Here is a 23,409-nt window from a genome sequence, read left to right as displayed (position 1 = left end):
CAAAATGTAATATCTTTTGAGAACCACCTACCACTTCTAGAAAACCCATGATGGAATGATCGTTGCTCTCAAAACAATTCCCTGTTAGCTCCATTCCTGAAAGACTCAGGCCTTTCTTGCTTTGAAAACTTCTCCCAAGATATGAACCTTATTCACCTACTTGATGTGCGTCCTTTTTTGCTTTATGAAAGCACAATCTTCCTCTCTGATCTGCCAAGCAATCTGGCCACTGTTGGAAAGAGATGCCACTTCTGCCATCCAAAACATCTTGGGTCTCTATGCCTCATTGACTCACTATTTTTGCATCCCAAGATTTCTCAGTTGAGCTATAATGGGAAGGTGGGAGGATAAGGGATACAGGAAGGCTGCTCAGCAAATAGGAAATAAAGAGGAAAAGATACGATACCCGTGCTGGTCTCTGAAATTATACAACTGCCTCCAACTATACTATTTAAGTGAAAGTATTTTAGAACAGAGTTTTATAGAAAATGCAAAGCATAATAAAGTTGGGCTGTGCTTTACTGCAAAGTTTCAGCGAAGAATTCTTTTATTCACAATGTGGTTGACTAAGTAATGCTTTAAAAGTTGATGATTCTCTCCTTTACTCCCGTACAACCAAAGAAACACTCTCTTGCTTTGCATGAGAGCTCAAAGAAACAGAATCACACTCCTATTTTTTTAGGTCTGTAAAATCCAAGTCAAGCGTTCAGTAGCTCGTAAGGTGCAAGATAATTTTTCCACCTAATACTGAATTACACTCATTTCATAATTTTTCAGAAGTGATCCTATAACCATTATTTCTATGAGAGGTAAAGACTTTATGGTGCAATAACTTTCAGAGATGAATAATATATTCATGCCAAGCCTTCACAAAAAATGTCTGCAGAACTTACCAGTTCTGTATTATTACAGTATTTTACGTCTGGTATTTATTTTGTAAGCTATGGCCACATATTCAGCTCTGCAGAGGACCCAAAATAAAAGCGATTCCTTCCATTGAATTTGAGGCACCATAAAAGCAAAAGTGATCGGAACAGAAGGAAAAATACATTCTTTCCAGGCTAATTATAAAATGAGGTCTCCTTCTGATGATCATAGGGGAAGTTCTTCAACTACATATAAGCTGTCTGATAGCTTTGTAATGATTCAAAGGAATTAGGAAAAAAAAAGTTCAATAAAATATATAAGATTTTATGATTGGGATTTTAAAACTGCTTTTTTATGTAGGAGGTTTTAACCAATTTAGCATGTAAATGTCACACTCAAAGGACAGACTCTTTCTGATATATTGAAGTGGTTGAAAACTGTACTTGGACTCAGCTGTTAGCCCCAAAACTGATCTGGCAAGGCAGAACTTCACTGCATCAGCGCAAAACCAACAGGATCATCTCACACCAGTTTCCCCTGCAATTTAAAATGGGAAAGGAGATCTTGCACTGAGCTGGCCGCGGGGTGCTCAAGCTCTCCAGTCTGGTCTGGGGTCAGCAAACCTCTGCAGAGGAGAGACAGCGAAGAGCTTGGGGCAGAAAGCTCCAGGTTTTTGCAGAATGAACATGCCAGGGTCCCACAGGAGAATCAGTACAACAGTGAGGCAGTATTTAATTGGAAGAAGCCTTACGCAGTAATGAAATAATCAAATCTCTCCATTGAACAGGAGATGGAGGTTCTAGTGATGTTATTATATTGAATGGAGCTACTGACTCAGCTCATAGTTATCACGTCAGACATGTCCATCAATGAGTAATGTAAGACAACGGGCGTGTGGGCTGCTGTGTTTTTCAGAGGAATGTACTGTGACTATTGAATAAATATTAATCAAATATCTATGTGCCAGATCCAGGAGATGCATCAGCGTCTACACCATAGTTTTGACTCCTAAACCCAAATATGCACATCAGCACCTGTGTAACTGGGAGGTACTTAATTCATTAGGAGTTTTGTTTTTCTGCTTGGGAGTTTTGAAAGCTTGAGTTTTGCTTTCTGCACACTCCAAGAGCTCCTAGGTACACAGGTATCACCTGAGACCTTTTAACCCCAGGTACAGGACGGTGCAGCATTTTTATCAGCTGCTTTGCCTGATTCTGGAAGCGTGCCCAGATCACACTAGGATGATCCTACTCAAGAGTTTGTGCTTGGTAATAAATATCCAGTGTTTTTTAATATTTGTTAAAAACTGCACCCCTGTCTCTCTAATGACTGTACACAGGACTTCCTTCTACTGCCGCTTGTGAAAGGGGAATATAATTACATTATGATTACACTATCTATGTTACAGAAAAAAACCATAAAAATGGATAGGGACTTTGCTTTCATAGAGTCCTGTGGGTACAAATTCAACAAAGTGGAAGTAAGTAGCTGCATATATTGCATTAGTTTATTGTATGGAAATAATGCCATACTCAACTCAAAATCACTCTAAGCTGAAATAATGCCATACTATATAATTTAAAATCAAAAGAAAAAGGCAAACATTGAAAATAAAATATATATATATATGCCCTGTACACTGAAAAGGTAAGTTTTAAAAGTATGCTTTCCTGTGCTTAAAAGGAATAATTGCCAAAATGAAAACCACTACGTCTTTGAAAATTCCTCGCTATTGTCCTATATTGCAAAAAGCTACGATTTGTAGCTAGTAAGTACTTCCTTTAAGCAGAAAGCAACAGAAGCAGAGTGATGCCTTTGGAAGACTGTAATGCTGGGAAGGAGAGGGTTTGAAGAGGTGCTGTGTTAGCTCGGTTTAAAATACGGGAAAATACGACGCTGTTCCCATCAGTGTAGGTACCAAGCCATACCACGTGTGCTCACTCTCAGGAGCACTGGATGGTGTCTAACACCTTATGACAGAGTCTCCAACAGAAGCAGCGCTCACAGCCAGCCTAACCCCCGGAGCTGCCGTGCTCCACGAGCTCCTGCACGGCCTCTGGGGTACCTGCAGTTCGGGGGGTGCATCCGACCCACGGCATTTCGCTGCCAGCCCAACGGAGCCGCGTCCTGCTGGAGCCGGGCCAGAGCCATGGGCTGGACCAGCCGTCTCCGGAGAAATCATCATCAGCAAGCCACGCCTGATGAGTTCAGGGTTTTTGACTTCTAACTTCAGCTAGAAAAGAAGCGTTTCTTACTTCGCTGTATAAACCCCACACTTTTCTTGAGGGAAAAGTCCAGAAAAGACAGAGCACTTTGGTTTCCCTGTGAAGAAACCTCAGGAAGATCTGCTGGGGTGAACCCACAGTCCTCCAGGTGTGGAAAGAAATGGGTGAAAGGAAAAGAGAAGGTGCTTTGAATGTCTTCCTTCAAGGTTACCAAGATATCACGGGGAAGGAGAGGGTTTGAAGAGGTGCTGTGTTAGTTTGGTTTCAAATGTCTCCTTCAAAATCTCTCAGAAGTGAGCGAGAGGGACTACCAAAATGTTTTGAAAGCCATTTTGATCCTCCCCTATTCTCTCAGTTGTTCTTTGGCCGTGAGCAATACTCACAATCTCGGTTTTGATAGGGCTTGGGATCAATGCAATTTAACTGTGACAATAAAAACCATCCATTTATTTATTTATAGTAAAATGGTGCGCACATGCATTTATAGCACACCTGTCTATCTTAGCATCTTACAGTGCTTGTGCAACCCTCCCCAGCTGGACCAGTAAGGTACGTTGTACAGCCTGGCACCCAGGAGGGACACAGAGAGGTGGAGGGACATGTTTACAGATACCTTGTCACTCAGTAGTGGAAAAAGAAATGTGCAAATTTAATTCTGATCAGAATTTTAAACCATGAAAACTTACTACTTTTTGTACTTAGACTACTGACCTGAGGGCAATAAGGGACTACTCTTGCCGCTGATACCAGAACCTGCTCTCTGATGTGTCTTTATAACTCAGCGGGTTATTTGTAGCTGCCCATTTAATTGGGTTGGGTTAATACTGCTGGCAGCAAGTAGACGCATGCAACCTGTGCCAAAAAAGAGGGGTATAAACCACACCTACTTAAAAATCACCTTATTTCTTGTCAAATGTTCTTTTAAAAAATGCCAATTCCACACATGGTTTTCTGAGGTGCTTTAATCCTATGCCAACACGTAACATAAAAGACTCCGTGGATCAGGACTTTAGCCTGTTCTTGCAATTTTCTGACACTGTCCCTCAAGAGAGAACAAATATATCAGGTGTCCTACTTGAAAGTCAACAACTTGACACCACTGCACATTGTGCTGCTCCTTATGGTGATGGACAACTAAGAATGGCTTAAAAATACAAAGCAAACAGCAAGAGTAAGTGGTTTCAAAATCAATACAAGAACGATCAAGTAGCAGAAGAGTACTTGTTATCTGTTCATCAAAATGATGTGAAAAGACATTCTGTGCATTCAGAATTTAATTTAGCTACTTGCTTTATCATCATAAACACTCATTTCAATATGGGCAATGATTATTTTTTCTTCCCAAACATGAATAATATATAATTGCTGGTATTTTGGAGGAGACAAGGTCTTTACCTTTATCCATCAGGGTAATTTATCATTGTCTTTCTTTTTCTTCTGCAGTGGTGAGAGAGCTTGTCAGCTCAGCTTGTTCTTAAAAAGCCGGAGTGTAATTCAATAATAAATTCACTCAAAGGCTAGCTGTCACGAGGCATTCATTTATTTGTATCCATTAGGTGATATGCACTGCTGTTCTCTCTAAAGGGTAGCTAAGCTGAGTTTCTGAAGCCCAGGAAATACACTGCACAGATATTCAGTCATCTCCTTCACACCGCTGCCACTTCTGCACAGGCCATACAGGAATGCAAATGTGCTGTGGTTCCCCCAGGGGTGACAAGCAGCCAGCTGTGACCTGGTAGAGCCCCGCGGAGTAGGCTGCGGTTCCTGACCTGAATGATGAGTGTGCTTGTGCCACAGGTGTCTCTGCAGGACGTCAGACACCCAGGACACAGAGGTCCACGTCACCTCTGCGTTGCCTGCTCATGGGGGCTTGCTCACAGCCAAGCGGCACGGATCCAGCTCCCCTCCTACCCCATGAGGACGATGGCGCTGGGACAGAAAGATGTAGGATGTTCCATGCCCAGCAATCCACAGTCCTGATCTACGCCAAGAAGGAGACGGCTTCATGAATCACATCAGCAGCAATGGAAGGGAGAGGGTTATTCTAAGGCAGGATGCTGGAGCCCTCCATCAGAACAAAAAGATTTCCTGACCTCTCTCCTCTTGGACAAGCTATTAAGCCAGGAGCTGGAAGGAGAAATGAAAATGGTTCATCTTGCCCCCTGCTGCTGCTGTGATCTTCATGGAGACACTGAGCAGTTCCACGGATAAGAGGGATATTATCACCTCTCTGTTGCAAAAGCAACTGGAGGAGATTCAACAGCAAGAATGCTACTGAAGAAAGGGCATATCCACACATGCAAATACAGTTGGTCTCATTTGCCTACACTAATTGGGTCCCAGATGGTCCCAGCCCATGCTCCTCCACGGAGCGGTCACTGACCACAGCTGAAGCACTGCCATTTCCAGGGTGACAAGAGGCAGCTGTTTAAAGGTTCAGCTTTCTAGGTGGTGAAAACAGATGAGTGAAAACTACAAAGAGAAGCCAAGTAAGCAGAAAACACTTGCAGTGGTTAAGTTTATCCAGATCTATAGGATCTTTAAGAACGAACAGGAACACACGATGGTTTTTAAGATCCCAAAAGAGTAATGGCATTTTTAGCAACCCAACAGACTGATAAGCCTGGACTGTGTGCTGTGGTGCTGTCTCAGGGGATAATATACCTTCTGTTGAGGTCCTTCATGGTTATTTGCAACAGCTCTTGTGACGAGTCAAGATATTTAACTTGAGAGATGCAATATAATCACAGCTTGAGGTGACATATCTGTAGACCATATTTAGTGATACACACCCTATGCTGGTATTTTAAGAATGGCAACCTCATAAATCATCACTATCTCTGTATCATTCTTCGTGTTAACTTAAATGGAGCAACGAGCCCCATTTATTAGTTCCACTGCAGTTAATGAAAAGCAATCATTAAAACCCTTCCTATTGATTTGAATCTTTGCATTCCCTTGCTCTAGTAATCTATATGCCAGATAAATATTTCTGCTAGCAGGTGCTTCTTTTGAATCCTGAATCTTTCTTTAGCAGGATGTCTACAGATGGTTAGAAATTCCTTCCAACATAGACATCTATCATCAGATCTACGAAACACATGTAACTCCTGTAAGAGTTCATGTGACCCTAAGTGACACAGTCTTTCTGCTGGTCCTCTGCTGGCACTCCCAGAAGCAAATTCACTGTATAAATAAGAAATTCCCATTATTTTCCCTCAACTCTGTGTGGTGCTGAATGCAAGCAGCCTTTAAAGAGAAGTTGCAATTTTTTTTTATCACAGATGTATGAAGACTCCTATAATTCTTCAGTTGTATGGAAAAGTTCATTAAACATGGACATGTGTCTACCAAGACTCTCTGCCTATCAGAATGGATACACACGGACCTGATACCAGAGTCCTCTATGGAAACGCTTCTGACTGAGGGCTGAGCTGAGGAATTGCAACCCTAAATACATCAGAAAAATGAAATTGTGAGTATAATCTATTTTGTATTCTGGAGCCTGATTTTACAGCAACAAATCACAACAACTGACAGCAGAGAATTCACTGTGCTAACATTTAGTCCAGAGCCTGGACTGCTCAGTATCCAGAACTTGCAGTCTTCAGAATGCTGATGAAGTACAACAGTTTGCGACATAATGAGTGTTTGGCCTTAATCTGAATCACTGTTGTCAGCTTTCTTGGACTCTGAAGGGCTTGGCAGCAAGACAAATCGGGGAAACGAACACATCAGGCCAACTCCCTGTCACTGGTGTGCTTCTAAGTGGTTCATGTCTCAGGTCAGCCTGTAGACCACCAGAGATGGCAATAGATGGGAGGTGGTACCCAAGGGATGCTGGCAACATCCCTTCGTGGAAGAGCATTAGGTCAGACTCAGAAGGGCCTGAGAGGCCTGCTGAGATGCAAGTGTTGAACATAAACACGAGGGTTGTATATTTTCAGTGCCAACCTGTTCACTGCTGTGTGGGGGAATGCTGAAAGTAAGCAGTTAATGACTGGGTGGAATTCAACAGAATCCAAACCTAAGTGTTGGGAACCACCTCCTGGCTCAGGGTCACCACTTCTGAAAGGCAACATTCAGGGCAGACACCGAATGATCTAAGCAGGGTATGTATTATAGTGTCCTGCTATAAGCATGTGATTTTAAAGAGATGACCTCCCCTGACGGCCAGGCATGTACTTAAACAAATGGCTGAGATGCAGTCACAGAAGTGAACTGCATAAGATTTCTTTGCCAGTTCCTGTTTCTTGATGATGACTGCAGTGATAAAGAATGTCTCAGTATTAAAACTAAGTTGACTGTTTATATTGGAAATCACTTTAATAGCTCTCCCTACACTGTAAGATTTTCTTCAGTTATAGAATCATAGAATCACAGAATGGTTTGGGTTGGAAGGGACCTTAAAGATCATCTAGTTCCAACCCCCCTGCCATGGGCAGGGACACCTTCCACTAGACCAGGTTGCTCCAAGCCCCATCCAACCTGGCCTTGAACACGGCCAGGGATGGGGCAGCCACAGCCTCTCTGGGCAACCTGTGCCAGTGCTTCACCATCCTCACAGTGAAGAACTTCTTCCTAATATCTGATCTAAATCTACCCTCCTTCAGTTTAAAGCCATTACCCCTTGTCCCATCACTACATGCCCTTGTAAAAAGTCCCTCTCGGGCTTTCCTGTAGGCCCCCTTTCAGTACTGGCAGGCTGCTATAAGGTCTCCCCGGACCCTTCTCTTCTCCAGGCTGAACAACCCCAACTCTCTCAGCCTGCCTTCACTGGAGAGGTGCTCCAGCCCTCTGATCATCCAACAGGTCCATGTCCTTCTTAAGTTGGTGGCCCCAGAGCTGAACACAGTACTGCAGGTGGGGTCTCACCAGAGTATAGCAGAGGGGGAGAATTCCCTCCCTCGACTTTCTGGCCACGCTTCTTTTAATGCAGCCCAGGATACAGTTGGCTTTCTGGGCTGCAAGCGCACAATGCTGGGTTGAGTTCTTCTGAGGTCTCTAGTAGTCACACTATAGATTGTAAATACCATTCTAAGAGTTTCTCTCTCTTTTGGCTCTGTCAAGGGAAGAAGTTCTGCCATTGGTGTTTACTAGATACTTTTGGAAATGTCAGTCACTTGAACTAGAAGAGCCCCGCTGAACAGATGGCTTTCACTCCTTGAAATAAGAGAAGGCAGGAAAGATGCAACTGCCCCTATGTGTTGGGACAGAAACATCTTGTCTTACTGGCTGGCAGGACATTGCAGATGAGGAGACAGTCAGCAGAATTACATCAGCCACAAAATGCTTCAGATATCTCCTTTCCTTAGACAATTTCCGTGTTCTGCATCTTGCTGGCGTTTTATGTTCTAAAATGGCCAAGTGGCTTACGCTTTACCTCTTACTGAATCAAAACCAAAATTCACTTACCCTCCTTCAAAAGGATTTTCTCCCGGGATGATGTGAGTGCTGTCCTTGCCAATCAGGAACTTGATCCGATCGTAGAATGAATGCAAGCTCTGCTGGGAGATGGGGGCTTGCGTCTCCTGGATGATATCCAGGGGGTCCGGGGAGCCCAGGCACAGCGCATTGACGTGGCACAGCGGCTGCAAGCAGCAGTCTGGGTCCATGCAATCCACGAGGCCATCTGCAGAAGAGTAAGGAAGATTTTAGAGCAATGGTAACATGGACTGTTGTCGCCTTCAGGGTGCAAGAACTCTAATGCACACAATGGAAAATGTGAATATACACCTACATAGAGTAAGGCATGTTCCCTTAAAGCCCCAATAAAGACCCTCAAATATGCATTAATGTGTAATATATGAAAACACACACATACACATGAGCTTAGCCCCTTAAAAAAAAGCATCTTTGAGATTAGTTCTGGGATATGCCATTTCACATCTCAGTCACTCAGGTAACTCCAGAGCCAGAAAAGGTGGGTTTTTTCCTGTCAATATACAAATGACTTTTGTACACTGGTCCTGTTCCCTGTGTAAATCACAGGCACATTGCATCACACCAAAGCTATCAGGGTCGCTTTCAGCAAGACTAAAGAGTGAATAAAGCCATGGTATCTCCCATGGCCACAGAGAGATCTATACATGCAACCCACTAAAGATTCTGGCTAGATAGATGAGAAAGTAAGGGAGATTTTGCTGGGAAGGTTGGGTCTCTTTTGGCCTTTGTCACATTTATTCCATGCAGACACAGAGTAACATGACCTCAAACTCTACGGATATAAATCTTGTACTTTCAGCACCACTGAATTAATAATAACAATAATAGCAGTGGACACACTTAAGAAAAGCTTGCCAAGTGTACTCTAGTAAAATGAGGGTTTGCATATCTGTCAAGTCATCAAACGCACCGACGGTACTACTTCCCCTCCCACCACCACAGCAGCATTCCCCAGTTCCTTTTGAGATGCCACTGTTCATTGCAAACAGCTTAGTAAAAAGTGGTGACAGGAAAGGAAATACAAAAAAAGCTCAGAAGAGGTTTGATGAAGCATCACGTGTAGAAATAAAAGTTGTTAGCATGTAGTAGAGATGGATCTTTAAATCAGATAAGGGAACTGGATGTTTTTGTTCTGGGGTAATGGGATATGGAGCCCTTCACTTCCAACTCATCAGTTCAAGCAAGACAGTTTGATAGTGAATGGAAATTGTTACCACGTGATGGCTGTTCAAAGACCTATGTGAAATGAGTGGCTGGTCTCAGTGTAGTTGCTGGGAGCTCTGTGTATCTAAGAAACCACCTTTACAGCTCGCATCCTGCTACTGATTTCTGCAGTGGCAAGAAATGAATGCGCCTGGAGAGCAACACTATGCTGAGAGGTAGGTCTCTCCTGAAGTGGGATAAAAATTGGAGTTGTCACGATAATGGATTTTTTATTTCAAAGAAACAATAAATTAAAACGAGACAGTTTGTCATTATAACAGATTGCGAGCTTCAGTTTCATCCCAGTTATACCAGTATGAATTAGAAGTCCTTTCACTAATGTTATCGGCATTACTTTGAATTTATTGTAAAATAAATAGGATGAGAATCCGATTTGTTATTATTGCCTTAGTACTCACGATGGCTTACATGACACGGATTCGGATTCTGTGGAGTTATACCTGTTCCATTCTTGGAAGATTTTAGTGCCATAAAACTTCACTGGCAACATCATTTCATGTGGTTACCCATACACAGAAAACTGAACAAAAAACCTGTTCAGTGTTCCCAGAGCTTCCAGTCTACGTGTGGGTCAAAGCGCAATGAATATCTGCTCCACGTAGACATGTACACACACACAATGAGTCATTTTCACAAGTGCTCTGCACCTGCCATTAATGATAATGGCAGCAGTGTTAGATTAGCAAAAGTGCTTTTGAAAATCCCATCCATTATCCTTACCTCTGTCTCTTCTGATATCTCTACATCTTTATAACTCCTTGCAAAATTGCCACAAAAATTTATCAGCTCGGGCACAAAACCTACCCATCTGCCTTTTCTCTTGATGACTAGTGATAATGAAAAAGAACTAATTACGTTTTATTTGCCCATTAAAAAAATTACTTGCTGCAGATGATTAGGCCGGTCGGATTCTGGAAGGTCAAATCTCAGATGGAGTTTGAGAGACCGTTCACAGAATAAAGACCTGCATAGATGTAATATGCTTATCCATAGCTACCTGATGGGGGGGGGGGGGGAAACAAACCAACCAAGAGAAGGAAAAGAAACAACAAACCAGCCTTGTTACCATATCGACTACAGTTTCAAGCAAGATAAAATATTGTCCTTTTCTCCCACACATTAATAATGTTTTCTAAGGCTACAGACACTCTGCTGAGAGGACAGCAACCCAGCTGTACCATAGCTTTTCATTACCCTGTCTTTATTCCAGGCATCAGAAATGTGTTTTGGGACCTGAAGCTGCAAGATAGCAAGGAAATATTGTTTTTGCAGGAAACTGCAGATAAATGTTTGAAGAACAGATGCGCAGGACAACATTTTGTACAGGTGAGAATGCTGAAGCCTCATCTGCAGATAAGCCTTTCAACTAATGTGTTTCAGGCCTATATGGAATAAGTTGGGGGTAATTACACCGGAGAGGTTTGTCACTGACATATTAAAGTCATTAAGGTCCTCAAGAGCTGAAATGGGGTTGAGGTACTCAACTCCCTCCAATATCAAAAGCAGTCTCAGGGCAAAGCATTTCTTTCACTTAGAAAATGTAAAGGACATTTTTGTCTGAGGCACAGAGAACAGCAAGGGTTAAGCTACAAACCAGATCATAAATAGTGATGTCTCCATCTGAATATTATTTTCTTCTGTTTTTTTATTGTGTGGTCCACAAGCGAGCCAAGTGGTGCCCTACAGTGAATTGTAAGGAGATATTATGAAATTGTACTCAGCTATGACTTCTCATGCCCTGAGATTTCTCACTGGTTCCATCAGAAGAGTGAGGATAAAGTGACATTTGCAAGAAGCTACCTACCCATGAAGAGCAAGGCATTCACGGAGCTGAATAGATTAATAGAAAATAAAATCAGAGCAAAATAAATCTCATGCTTTAATGGTCCAAATAGACAAAAAAAAAAATAAAAATGTGGGAAGCCAGCACCAGCAGCAAAGGAAAAGATAGCAAGGTATGAGCTCGCAGAAGAATTTCAAGTCATAATACAAAACGCTTTTGAAATTTCTAAAGCATAAATGTGAATTTTCCTTAGAACTTACTGCAAAATTTTCAGAGAGCAGTAACAGAAGGAGGTGAACGTGGGACCAGTGGCTTCTGCACCCCAAGTTTTGCAGCAGCAAAGGCACAGAGACCCATGATCCACGTGTGCATTCCTAACTCCGGTAGCTCCCAGAGCACAGATACACAGCGCAGTAAGTTCTTAGTTATGGCCATGTTTATACAGGTCTTGGTTTTAAAAAGTGGCACCTCCCTTACCCTACATATAGCCATAATATGACCATGGCACTTCATACCAGAGAACAAAAGTGTTACTGAATTATCTCCATGCGAGGTTGAAAGTCCTGCGTAGAGGGATTACAGTAATGCCTGTGGTTTAAGGTCAAGGAGGCTACTATGATCAGCTTGTCTGACCTCTTATATACACAGGCTGCTCATTCCCCCCTGTCCAGAACTGGATTAAAGCCTGTCTTTTAGAAAGGTATCTCATATATCAAAGACAGCTGATTAAAGTGAGTCCACCACTTCCTCCGGTAACCTATTCAAATGCTTAATTACTGCCAGGAAACTGCATCTTATTTCAAGGTTGAATTTGTCTAACTCCAGTATCTCACCACTGGAACTTGTTTGCCTTTGTCTACAAGGTTACCAATATCTCTTTCTGCCCTGCATGCTCAGACGTCTTTTCCAAGTGCAAGTCCCTCCACACAGAGCAACAATCTATTCCAACCCTTTTCTCTGAACGGAGGAGGAAGATTAGACTTCCTACCGTAAGGTTTATTTTCCAGCGGCTGGATTTTTTTGTGTGTGTGGCATCCTTTGATCTCGTTCCAGTAATTTCACATCTTTTGTTATGTGTGGGCATCAACACTGGACACAGATCTGTGGCAGCAGTATTGGGTATAGAAGAGAGAGCACTTCCCAACTTTGGGGGTTTTATACTTCTAAGGTTCACAGTAGCCTTTTAGCAACAGCCTTGCACTGAGAACTCATGTTGAGACAATTATCTCCTATGACCTCTAAATCCTGTTCTGAGTCATTGCTTTTCAAGAGTCTCCCAACCCGTAAGTATAACATGCTTTCTTTGTTCCCAGGGGTATTATCTTGCATTTTGCTGCATTAAGACACATTTTGTTTGATTGTGACCTTGTAGCGATGTGAGTCAGATCGCTCTGTATCAAAATGATCTGGGTATATTATTTACCACCATATCAAGCTTTAGGTGACCTGAAGATTTTACCAGGAGAGATTTAAACTACATTCTAAGCAATGATGAAAATGCTGAATAGGGTTGGATACAACAACCAGTTCTAAGGGATCCCTTCAGAAACAGCTTCAATCATGGATGCCTTTCGATTAACAAATTAATTAGGAGATCTGCCACTGAGCCAGATTTTAAGCCACCTCTTGCATTCCTTATTATTTCCATGTAATATAAGTTTTTACATATTTAAGACATTTTATGCATCCTATATAGAAAGAAGTGTCCTTTTGGCTCTCCTGCCAAAAATAAAACTCTTTTGTCACACCTCCTTTGTATAGAGCCATGAAATAAATACCTTTTGCAATCTCAGAGTTACCATGGGGTGAATCAAATCACTGCCTTTGTGAAAAGGGAGCCATTGGCAAGATATTGCCACATCTGGTAAATAATGTGATCAATGGTTTGCATTTTTCACTAAGACTCATGTAATCATAGAATAAGTAAGACTGGATGGGACCTCTGGAGGTCATCTTGTGACCCCTGTCTCATTCCCTTCAGACAAGAAGGAGAATGAACTGGGGTCAGCAGAAAACCTTCCTTTTCTGCCATTAAGGATAAAGCAGCTCAAATTTATTCAGCTAACGTTATTTTTTAGGGGACCAAGTCCACTTGATCAGATAATCTGCACTCTGTATATCACCAAACAGTGAGTTTTACTTTAGGATTACTGCTTCTAGCTTGTACCTTGTGGGTGGAGTTGGAATGCTGTTTTTAGAAAGATGCTCTGTCTCACTTTAAAGATTGCAAATCCCCCAACCCCGTTAGTGAGCTCTTCGAAACACTGCCTTTGACTGTAAACTCTCTGGGAGCAGAGACTGTCTTTTTATTTTCTGTTCACAAAACATCTGTTCTAGTCCCAAAGGGCTCTGAAGTGCCCGCACAACCCAATGAAATAACCACAATTCTCATTAAAGGTTTGTATCTGTAATGTATTTTCAGCCTGTTCTCCATGTAAGCATTGCTTCATGGAAGGGATTAAACTCTAAAGCTATCATCTGTGTCTTCTTGGAGCAGGACCTTAGCCTAACAAGCGTGACACTTGCTTAATACCATCTGGAAAACACCTGATATTCACTGCCTTTAAGCACTGTCACTGCAGCAGCTGGGACATCTACATGAGATAATGACAACAGATCTGAATGCTGACCTTACTCAGGAGTTTAATGAGATACTCAATATCAGAACTGCCTTCCACAAATAGTCAACCTGGATGCCAAATTTAAGATGACCTAAAATTACTTGGCTTTCAAACACTGCTTGTGACCTATCACTTTCTGAAAATTGTGCCCTTTATGACGTTTAAATAGCATGCAAAAAAATACAGCCACCCAAACCAACAAGAAATTTTGAAAATCTGGAGCTACTGGGGTTAGTGTGGAGGACTCAAGGCCGTGTCTCGCTTATTCTGCCCACCAGAGCTTCAGGTGGGCTGGAAGATCACCGATTCTCATGCTCTCTGGTATTTAACCACACAAGGAGCTGCAGGATGCAAGCCAGATGTAATTTCCAGGTGTGTTATGATAGAAACAAAGTTGGTATGGTAAGCACCACATCTGCCAGGTGGCTGGTTAAATGGGACATGTTCCTTCCTACCCAAGCATGCTGGACGGGGCAGGTGCTCAGTAACTAAAGGGGTTTTGTGACTGTCTTCCTTGCCTGTAAGCCGTCACGTCCAGAGTCTCCAGCTTCCCTGAAAGCCTCCTTTGCTAGGAATGGATTAAGATCCTAAGGCACGCAACCAGGCACTAACTGATAGGAAAAACTGTGTGCCTATTGAACATGACTGCTTATTAGGAGAGGCACATCTTTTGGCTTACTTCTAAATTATGATGAGATGAGTGTGACGTATTGAACAAAAACCTCAGAACAAAAACTAATTGTCACATTCACAGCCACTACCGTCCCGCGAAATAATTACTCTCCGGCAGCAACGGGGCTACTATCCCTGCATTCCTTGGGTTGCTGTTGCACTTGCTGGCTGCAAAGCGCTCACAAATCCCACAGCAGTCTCATTCCTCTTTCAAGCCTCATGCAGTCTAGCTTCCAAGTCTCTCACCCACCACCACACAGTGCCAACAAGGTGTCAAGGATTAGAGTTTTGTACAGAAGCAAAGGGCTGGTTTTGAGAGACTGCTTCTGCAGTAAACAAGATCAGCCGAGAGCTAATAAAATTTCAAATTAGCTGTGACTTTTCATGGCCCCACAATTGTGTTGGCTGATTTAATGGGCAGCGTCTTACCTCGCTGAGATTGAATAATTGAGCATTTCTACAGAGCTATGGATGCTGCAACAAAAATCCGTCATGCTAACATCAACAACAGAATGCAAATAACCTTCAGCCAGAGGTGTTATTGTGTGTTTAAGCAGACTCTGACAGGTGCTGCATGTCAAGTGTCGGGCTGGAACAGGCAGGCCACAGGTAGGGATGGACCTGTTTGTATGCAGAGAGCATCCTGTGGACCGTGACGCACATCGGGGGCCCCAGACACACGGGCAGTCGGGAGGAGGTGAGCCTAAGGAGCCTTATTAGGGTAAAGCTGGGAAAGTGTACCTGACAAACTCAAGGATTGCTCCTGCTAAAGATCACGAGACTTTTTGCCACTGACTGCAGTGGAAAGAGCCTTTGTGAGAAAAGCAAACCAGAAAGAAAAATAACAATAAAACCCCATTAGCTTTCAGGAGTATTTCCATTGCCCATGGAAGCATAAAATACAGTGATTATACAAACGATTGTGTGTCTCACCTCATCCAGTCCTTATCTTTTACTTTCCTTTCTGTGCCATTCACCAGGCAACATTATCACTTTTTGTGGGGACACTGTCTGTCTTATCCTGTGATGCTTTTGGATGTATTACTGGGAGAGTTTAGATGGGGAAGGTTTAAAACGCAGATGCTCAAAGGTAAAGCTAACAAAGTGTTAGTCTTACCCTTGAGCAAAACAGGTTTTAACCTTCCAGCTCTAGCCTAAACTCGGGTGAAACAGAGACTGAAAGAATGGCTCAGTACTGCACAAAACACAAGTTATTGTTCATGTTCACTTGCTCGTGCTGATGAAGGTTTACAGGAGTAATGATGCTCTGTCCTGCGTTGAGGACCAACACTCAATTTACTTCAGTTGGATTTGGGGAATAAATAGGTTTTACTCCAGCACTTTGCAGAGAACAATTTTACCTATTCAACAAAACAGTTGTAGCTTTTGGCCCCACTGTAAAGAATCAAAGGGAAATAAAACACAAACGTAAGGAACAATAGCAATGTGACTGTCACCCCCCTGTGATCACGTTAGCCGTTAATGTTATTTTCGCTCTTTCTATCCCACCTGCTCTGTTTTGATTCTGCCTGAATAAGGTTCTCACTGGTTGTATCCTGGCTAAATTAGATTGCTGGCTGCCTGGGAAAGGAACTGCCATCACATCTTTCTCTAAGTGCTCAGCAAATGTTTGCAAGTTCAAAATAATATAGTCATATGTAATAGTAATCATGTATTTGAATTACAGGACTCCTTGGGCTCTAGTGCAGAAGCAGAGCTCTGCAGTGTTAGACACTACAGAAATAGTCTGCAAAAAGTTCATCCTAATCCAGAGCTACATTCTTGTTTAACAAAACATCTGAAAAGAAAAAGAAGGGAAGTGGAAGGAGGAAATGACAGAAAGCACGTGATAATCACCGCTAGCTGGGCATAAACCAGAGCTATGATAATGTGTTTAGAGTCTACAAATTCACAGCATCCCCCAACTCATCATTGCTCTTGAGAATACAGTTGATGCAGCTGGCGTCATGGGTTTCTTCCTTTCTCCAGGCAAGCTTTTAACCAAGGGACTTATGCATCGCACAGCCAGCAAAGCAGCGCAGGCAATCTATGTTTCGAGTGAAATTCATGAAGCTGAGCAAGGCATGGAGGGCCTTTCCCAGCAGAGGAGAGACTAGCATTCAGGCAGAGCAGTAAGTTGCTTAACCTGGTCAATGGTCAGGCAATACCGTACCCGAAACCGCCTCCTTCAGGAGCCAAAGCACCTCTCAGAAGTGATTCTTCTGAGAAAAAGGGACTCAGAGCTTAGAAATTTTTTGTGGGAGCAATGGGTTCACACCCTCAGCAGCTGAGATATCCTTGTCACCAAGGTCTCTCGCTTTCCTGGTAAGTGCTGCAAGTGTTAAGCTACTGCTGAAAAGTTCACCCTAACATATTCCGTTGACTGAATCCAAGGCAATTCAACAATCATCCGAGCACAGCTTGGAAAGTGGACTCAGATAACTCAGATATAGGCATGTTTCTCAAACCCTGGTCAAGAGGAAAGTGGCCATGCACTCTACGCACCCTGAGCACACTTGGGGAAAAACCTTAGCTTTTTAAGGGGACTTTCTGCCCCAAAGAGTAGGGAAGAGTTTGCCTCAGGTGCTAAAGCAGGTCTGGTAGAGTTTTCCTGAATTTCTCCTTTGAGCATTGGTACCCAAACTCTGTTTAAACATCTTTTCAGGTGCAGAAATGCTTTGTGAAATGCGTGTCCAAGCCTGTCTTTTCTGAAGATGGTTTATGTCACATTTTGTTACATCTTATATACCAGCAGTGCCTCCTTCCCACGAGTAACTTCCCTCATTTCAGCAGACAATGGTAGGTTTCTTTGGACACAGAGGACACTTTCATGGTTTCTTTCTGAATCTATTAATCAAAGGCATTTCATTAAGGACTAGTCAAAAGTACCAGCAACTCTCCCAGGCTGTGAAGACAACCCACAGACACTGCTAGACCATCCGTTCACAGCACATCATCCTCTGTAACGGCACAACCAACACCTGCTTCTGGACGCTGTAATACACGGGTTCACACCGCTCTCCTGATGGCCCCAGTGCTAACGACCGGCAGCAGGTGATACCCAAGTGTTACCGTCCAACACAGAATCAGCAAAGAGCTGAAGCCTGAAAATGTGAACTGGTCATTTTGTTCTCTTACTTGAGGAAAGGTTGATTAACAGTCGTCATAAAACACAGGAATGGAAGCTGGATGATTTATAACAAATTATACCAGCTAGCCAATCTTTTCAGGTACAGCAGACTTTCTCATCTTTTTAGCAGTGCTCTGTGGTTCCTTCAAGATGACCCTGTTGTTTGACTGGATCTATCTGTGACGGTAAATGCTAATTTATGATGGCTGTTTTCCCAGGTGTGTTCAGATCTCAACACTTCCCTTCATAAATGTAGCTAGCACATTAATGCATCATTTTTTATGGTTTTGAGGAAGCAGACAGCTCCCACACCATGCCCCAGAGACAATCTTCTCGTGCTATAAAAGTCTTGCAGGCATGAAGTAAAGGTACATAACAGTGTGCCAAAAGAAAAAGAAAATACCAGAAAGCACCCCACCACCTTGTCTGCAGCTCAAGCATTTGCAAATACAAAAGTTTGCGTTCTGGGCTTCTCCTGGATTCTTTGCAATTCCCTTTACAACCCTGCCGCTACCTTCAGGTGTAACCCTACGTACTGGCAAAGAGCAATGCAGACTCCTGCCAGCTCTCTAACGCGTTACTTGGCATGTGGTGGACAGATGGTGGACACACGGGTGTTAAGAAGGTCAGCACACAATGCCAAAATTTCTCTTGCCAAAGAATTTGAAGTGCTGCTGTCCCAAAGCATTACGCAAGTCTCCACCTTACTACAAGCACTACCTGATCCTTGAATGGGGCCAGCGAGTCACGAAGCATTACTCTGTGGAGTTGCACCGATGGGCTATGATACAGTTAAACAAACACCATTGATTTGCCTCAGAGACCCCATTGCTGTATCACATCGTCCCTGAAGCAGGAGTTGATTTCTAGTGGCAGCAATAACTAATACTCCGGGCTGCAAGGAACGGCAAAAATCCCGTGCGCGGGGGCTTGGTGGCTCGGACCTGCTCGCTGCTCCAGGGTTGGAAGACTAAGGCAACTTTCGGTTGTTCTGGCCCAGGAGGATAGAGGGAAGGAAAGCATAAGGATGGCTCCACCTGCTAGCTCTTGGGTAGCATCTGGCGGAGCACAGACTGAACTTGCAAAGGCAAAATGGGGCCACACGTACACTGGAACCCTGTGTTCGTGCTAGGCTAAATGCATTGCATGTAGCTGTCACGAATGAGACATAAACTGAGGGGCAGAAGCTTTGCTACTACGAATCTTGCAGAAAAAGAGAACAGGATGGTTTATTTTCTTCACTCCTGAACGAAGACCATTGACCAGGTGACATGTAAGAAAAATGAAGTTGCTATACTTCTGTTTTGGGTTTGTGTGGTGGGGTTTTGGGTATTGGGGCAGGGCCGTCTCCTGCTGGAAGCTGCTGGAAGCTTCCCCGGCTCCAGCCGGACCCGCCGCCGGCCCAGGCCGAGCCCGTCAGCGATGGCGGTCGTGCCTCTGGGAGAGGGGAGTGAAGGAGGGGAACTTGCAGCGGAGAGGGGAGTGGGGTGTGAGAGGAACCCCCGTGCAGACATGGAGGGCAGGGAGGAAGGAGGGGAGTGGGGTGTGAGAGGAACCCCCCTGCAGACATGGAGGGCAGGGAGGAAGGAGGGGAGTGGGGTGTGAGAGGAACCCCCCTGCAGACATGGAGGGCAGGGAGGGAGGAGGGGAGTGGGGTGTGAGAGGAACCCCCCTGCAGACATGGAGGGCAGGGAGGGAGGAGGGGAGTGGGGTATGAGAGGAACCCCCCTGCAGACATGGAGGGCAGGAAGGGAGGAGGGGAGTGGGGTGTGAGAGGAACCCCCCTGCAGACATGGAGGGCAGGGAGGGAGGAGGGGAGGAGGAGGAGGGGATGCCCCCACCGCAGGTGGCAGGCTGTCCTCCCCCAGCCCAGGGAGGGGAGCGGGGGAGCAGACGCCGACATGCAGCCCGGGGAGAGAGGAGCCCACGGCGGAGCAGGGGGAAGGATGTCCCCCAAGATGGCCGGGACTCCATGGGAAAGCCTGCGCTGGAGCAGACTGTGCCTGAAGAACTAGAGCCCAGGGAAGGAACCACATTGGAGAAGTTCGTGAAGGACTGTCTCCTGTGGGAGGGACCCCACAGTGGAGCAGGGGACAAGTGAGGAGTCCTCCTCCCCCTGAGGAGGAAGGAGCGGCAGAGACAGCGTGTGGCGAGCTGACCCCAACCCTCATTCCCCATCCCCTTGCACTGCTTGGAGGTGGGAGGTGGAGAAAACTGGGAGTAAAGTTAAGCCTGGGAAGAAGGGAGGGCTGGGGGGAAGGTGTTCTGTGGTTTGGGTTTATTTCTCATTATCCTTGTTTTTATTTGATGGGTAGTAAATTAAATTGATTTTGTTTTTTCCCCAAGTTGAGCCTGTCTTTTGCCCATGACCACGAGCAGTGAGTGATCCCTCCCTGTCCTCGTCTGGACCCACGAGCCTGCCTCTATATTTTCTCCTCATCCCACCGGGGCCATGGGGAGGAGCGAGCGGACGGCTGCCGCTGGTGCTTTGTTACCAGCTGGGCTGAAACCACGACAACTTCTATGAAATTGGTGTGCAATATACGTTAGGACTGGCCAGCATTATTTGACTGGGAAGATCGTCTATCATCTATCCGCCTATCAATCCATCTGTCTACCTATCTATTTAAATTAGCCTGCAGTAATCACTAACACGAGCCTTTGGAAGTGTTTAAGTCTGGAAGAGGCAGCAGAGAACACCAGACAACTGAAAATCTCTAAGGAATATGAAGGGTTAGATAATATTAGGAATATTTATATCCCAGATATATTTTTCATCTGAGAAAGACTCTTGCTTTTCACAAGTAAAGTAGACTGACTTTGCGCAGAGTTCAGCAGCTGTTTAGCAACTGGAATTGTTCAAAGCAAGAAATGAAGGATGCAGTCAGTTCCATTTCCCAGAGAACCAGCAAGCTTTACCCTATCTGGAAGACTTGGTTACTCTGGAAAAGTGCAAAACAATAACAAATGCCCTCAAGTGGTTACTGTGTTGATCAGACAGAACTTTTAGGCCAAAAGAGCAATTTAGTTTAATATCTGTAATTCTCTCATGATTTCAGGACAGTGCAATGTATCCAGACAGTGAAATGGGGAATTGACCAACTCTCCTGCTCTCAAGATGGATGGAGTCACACAGTTAGATGATTTCTCTGGAGCAAAGATGGTTAACACAGCTTTGCTGCCCAATAGCATATCTGTGAGATGATTTGTGAAGAATATCCTCTCCTCTTCCCATCCTTTTTTCCTGTACACTCTGTTCCTAACAAAGGAGTCTACAAAAGCAACGGAGCCCATATTTAACCTATGGAATATCAGCCTCTTCTCAAGGCTTTGTCAAATGCCATTAACTCCACTTCTAGAGCTTGTCACAGAAGATAACTTCCTTGGTCTTTTAAACCTTCAAACTTCTTATTCTTCAAGCACATGACAAAGCACTCAGTGTGGGGTGAGACTCTCAGGTAGTGTTTGCAGCCATGAATTAGAGAGGTTATTTTCTGCCTAAGAGGAGCAAGAACCACTTTTCTCAGCTTGTTTTAAGGAAATGCCTCCTGTTTGTTATAATACAGGTGGCCTCTTAGGTCATATGTGCAAAATCCTAGCTTTTTACCCAGATTGTTAAAGCTCTGTCACCGCGCTGTTTTCCCTTGACTGATACTGGATGATCACCTGCTCTCAGTTACTTGCTACAATTCCTTTCAACTTGATGGGCTTTCTGTTTAAAAGTGTAAATAAAGTGGACCTGGGTGTGAAACCTAAGTGCTAGCTTTGACAAATGACACTCCTGTGTGGAGAGGGGACTGCTCCCGGAGACACCCTTTTTCTAACCTGAACAGGGATTACATTTCACCGAGTCTCTCTCTGAGTGACTTCTGCTTAGCTTGTTATTGTTTATCTGAACAGCCTCCAGATTTAAGAGGCCAACACACCCTGTAATTTGGTACCCATCTCCCTCAGGGTATGATTAGGCTGGGATCTGATGGAAAAGATTCTGACTTCAGCTCCATTATCCTGAGGAATTTCCGGCTGCAGGGATCTTGATTAGCAGACACTCGATACCACAGCATGGGAACCAGCTTCCGATGAGCTTAGGCAGAATGACCCCCCCCCCAATAGTGTGAACGGCCCCACCATGGTGTCTCAGCTTTGAGAGATGCTGCTCTGAGCAGAAAGTGACTCGAAGGGCAGCGGGCACCAACCAAAAGTAGGCACCTATGAGGTGATATCTGAAATAGCTTAGAGAGATGATGCTCTAACTTTATTTCTCTCTGCTGATGGTACCCACATTGCCTAACTAATTCAGATGTTTGATTTCTCAAGCTTCATGAAAGGACTACCATCTCCATTGCCTACATTCATGTGCATATGAAGACAAATGCAGCAATAGCCCTGAAATCCTTTACGGTGAACAAAATTAAACTACCTTTCTCCAGCCCTGAGCATGCATCACTCCAGAGACCATGATAAGATCCCAAAAGAGGTAGAAGCCATAATGCTTATACAGATACTACATGCTCTTTCAAGAGGTATAATGTTTGTGGTGACAAAGTGGCTGCATCAAATACGGGCTCAATTCTGCTTCTAAACACAAGTGCCTAGTGTCATTTGAGTTGCCTTTGGGTATCTGAGAAATCCAAAGGTGGCTGTCACATATGAAAGATATATATGCGCTCTACTGGAGATCCAACCTATTGTGAAGGGGAAGCCAGAAGCCAGCTGAGGTACTCTAGGATGTCTCAGATGGTGCTGGACAAAAGGCAACAGACGTTAAGTTGGAACATGGAAAATTATGATTAGATATTAGGAGAAGAACATTTAATATAAGGATGGTCATATAGTGGAGCAGGTTGCCCAGAGACCTGGAATCTCCATCCTTGGAGGTGTTCAAGAGTTGACTGGACACAGCCTTGAGCAACCTGATGTAATTAGAACTGCTTTGAGCAGGGGGTTGAACTGGACAACTGCTGGAAGTCTCTTCCAACCTTGATTATTCTACAGATGTTCTACAAATGTCTCCAGCTGTCTTGCTAGAGAAATCAGCCTAAAAACTAGGAAACATGTTCAGAATCAGGCTTTCTTCACAAGTCCATGTAACTATATTTGAATCCCTGTGCTACACAAGGAACTCGGGCTTCAAAGCAGAAGTGCCTCACCACTGCTGCTGCCCCTACATCTCAGGGGTTGAAATTCTAGATTTGAGCCCACAAATAGAAATGATACATAAAAATGTATAAAAATCAAGTCAAGAAGGTAAACGTATTCCACTGTTCCACTTTCCAGCTGAGGAGAGTCCTTAGCAGTAATGTAGCAAAAGCAAAGGAATAGCATAGCGTATGACATGGATTATCTGTAAACTGTAATACACAGCATGTACATGTATTTTTTTTTTTTTTGTGTACCATGAGTAAAGTCAACACTCATTTGTGGGCTCTGACACATGAATAG

General features: G+C 43.9%; 1 protein-coding gene across 10 annotated transcripts in view; it reads right to left on the bottom strand.

Annotated features, from left to right (window-relative positions):
* TENM4 (teneurin transmembrane protein 4) overlaps positions 1-23,409 on the bottom strand; it is a 352,099-nt gene that overhangs the window by 91,524 nt on the left and 237,166 nt on the right. For all 10 annotated transcript variants that reach the window (XM_049823080.1, XM_049823082.1, XM_049823083.1 and 7 more), the window contains one exon: positions 8,508-8,724. In XM_049823080.1, the coding sequence (XP_049679037.1) occupies positions 8,508-8,724 (217 nt within the window). The remainder of the gene's footprint in view (positions 1-8,507; positions 8,725-23,409) is intronic.

Source organism: Accipiter gentilis, chromosome 19 (assembly GCF_929443795.1).
Source record: "Accipiter gentilis chromosome 19, bAccGen1.1, whole genome shotgun sequence".
NCBI lineage: Eukaryota > Metazoa > Chordata > Aves > Accipitriformes > Accipitridae > Astur > Astur gentilis.
Note: the sequence above shows the minus strand (reverse complement) of the source record. Positions and strands in the feature narration are given on the sequence as shown.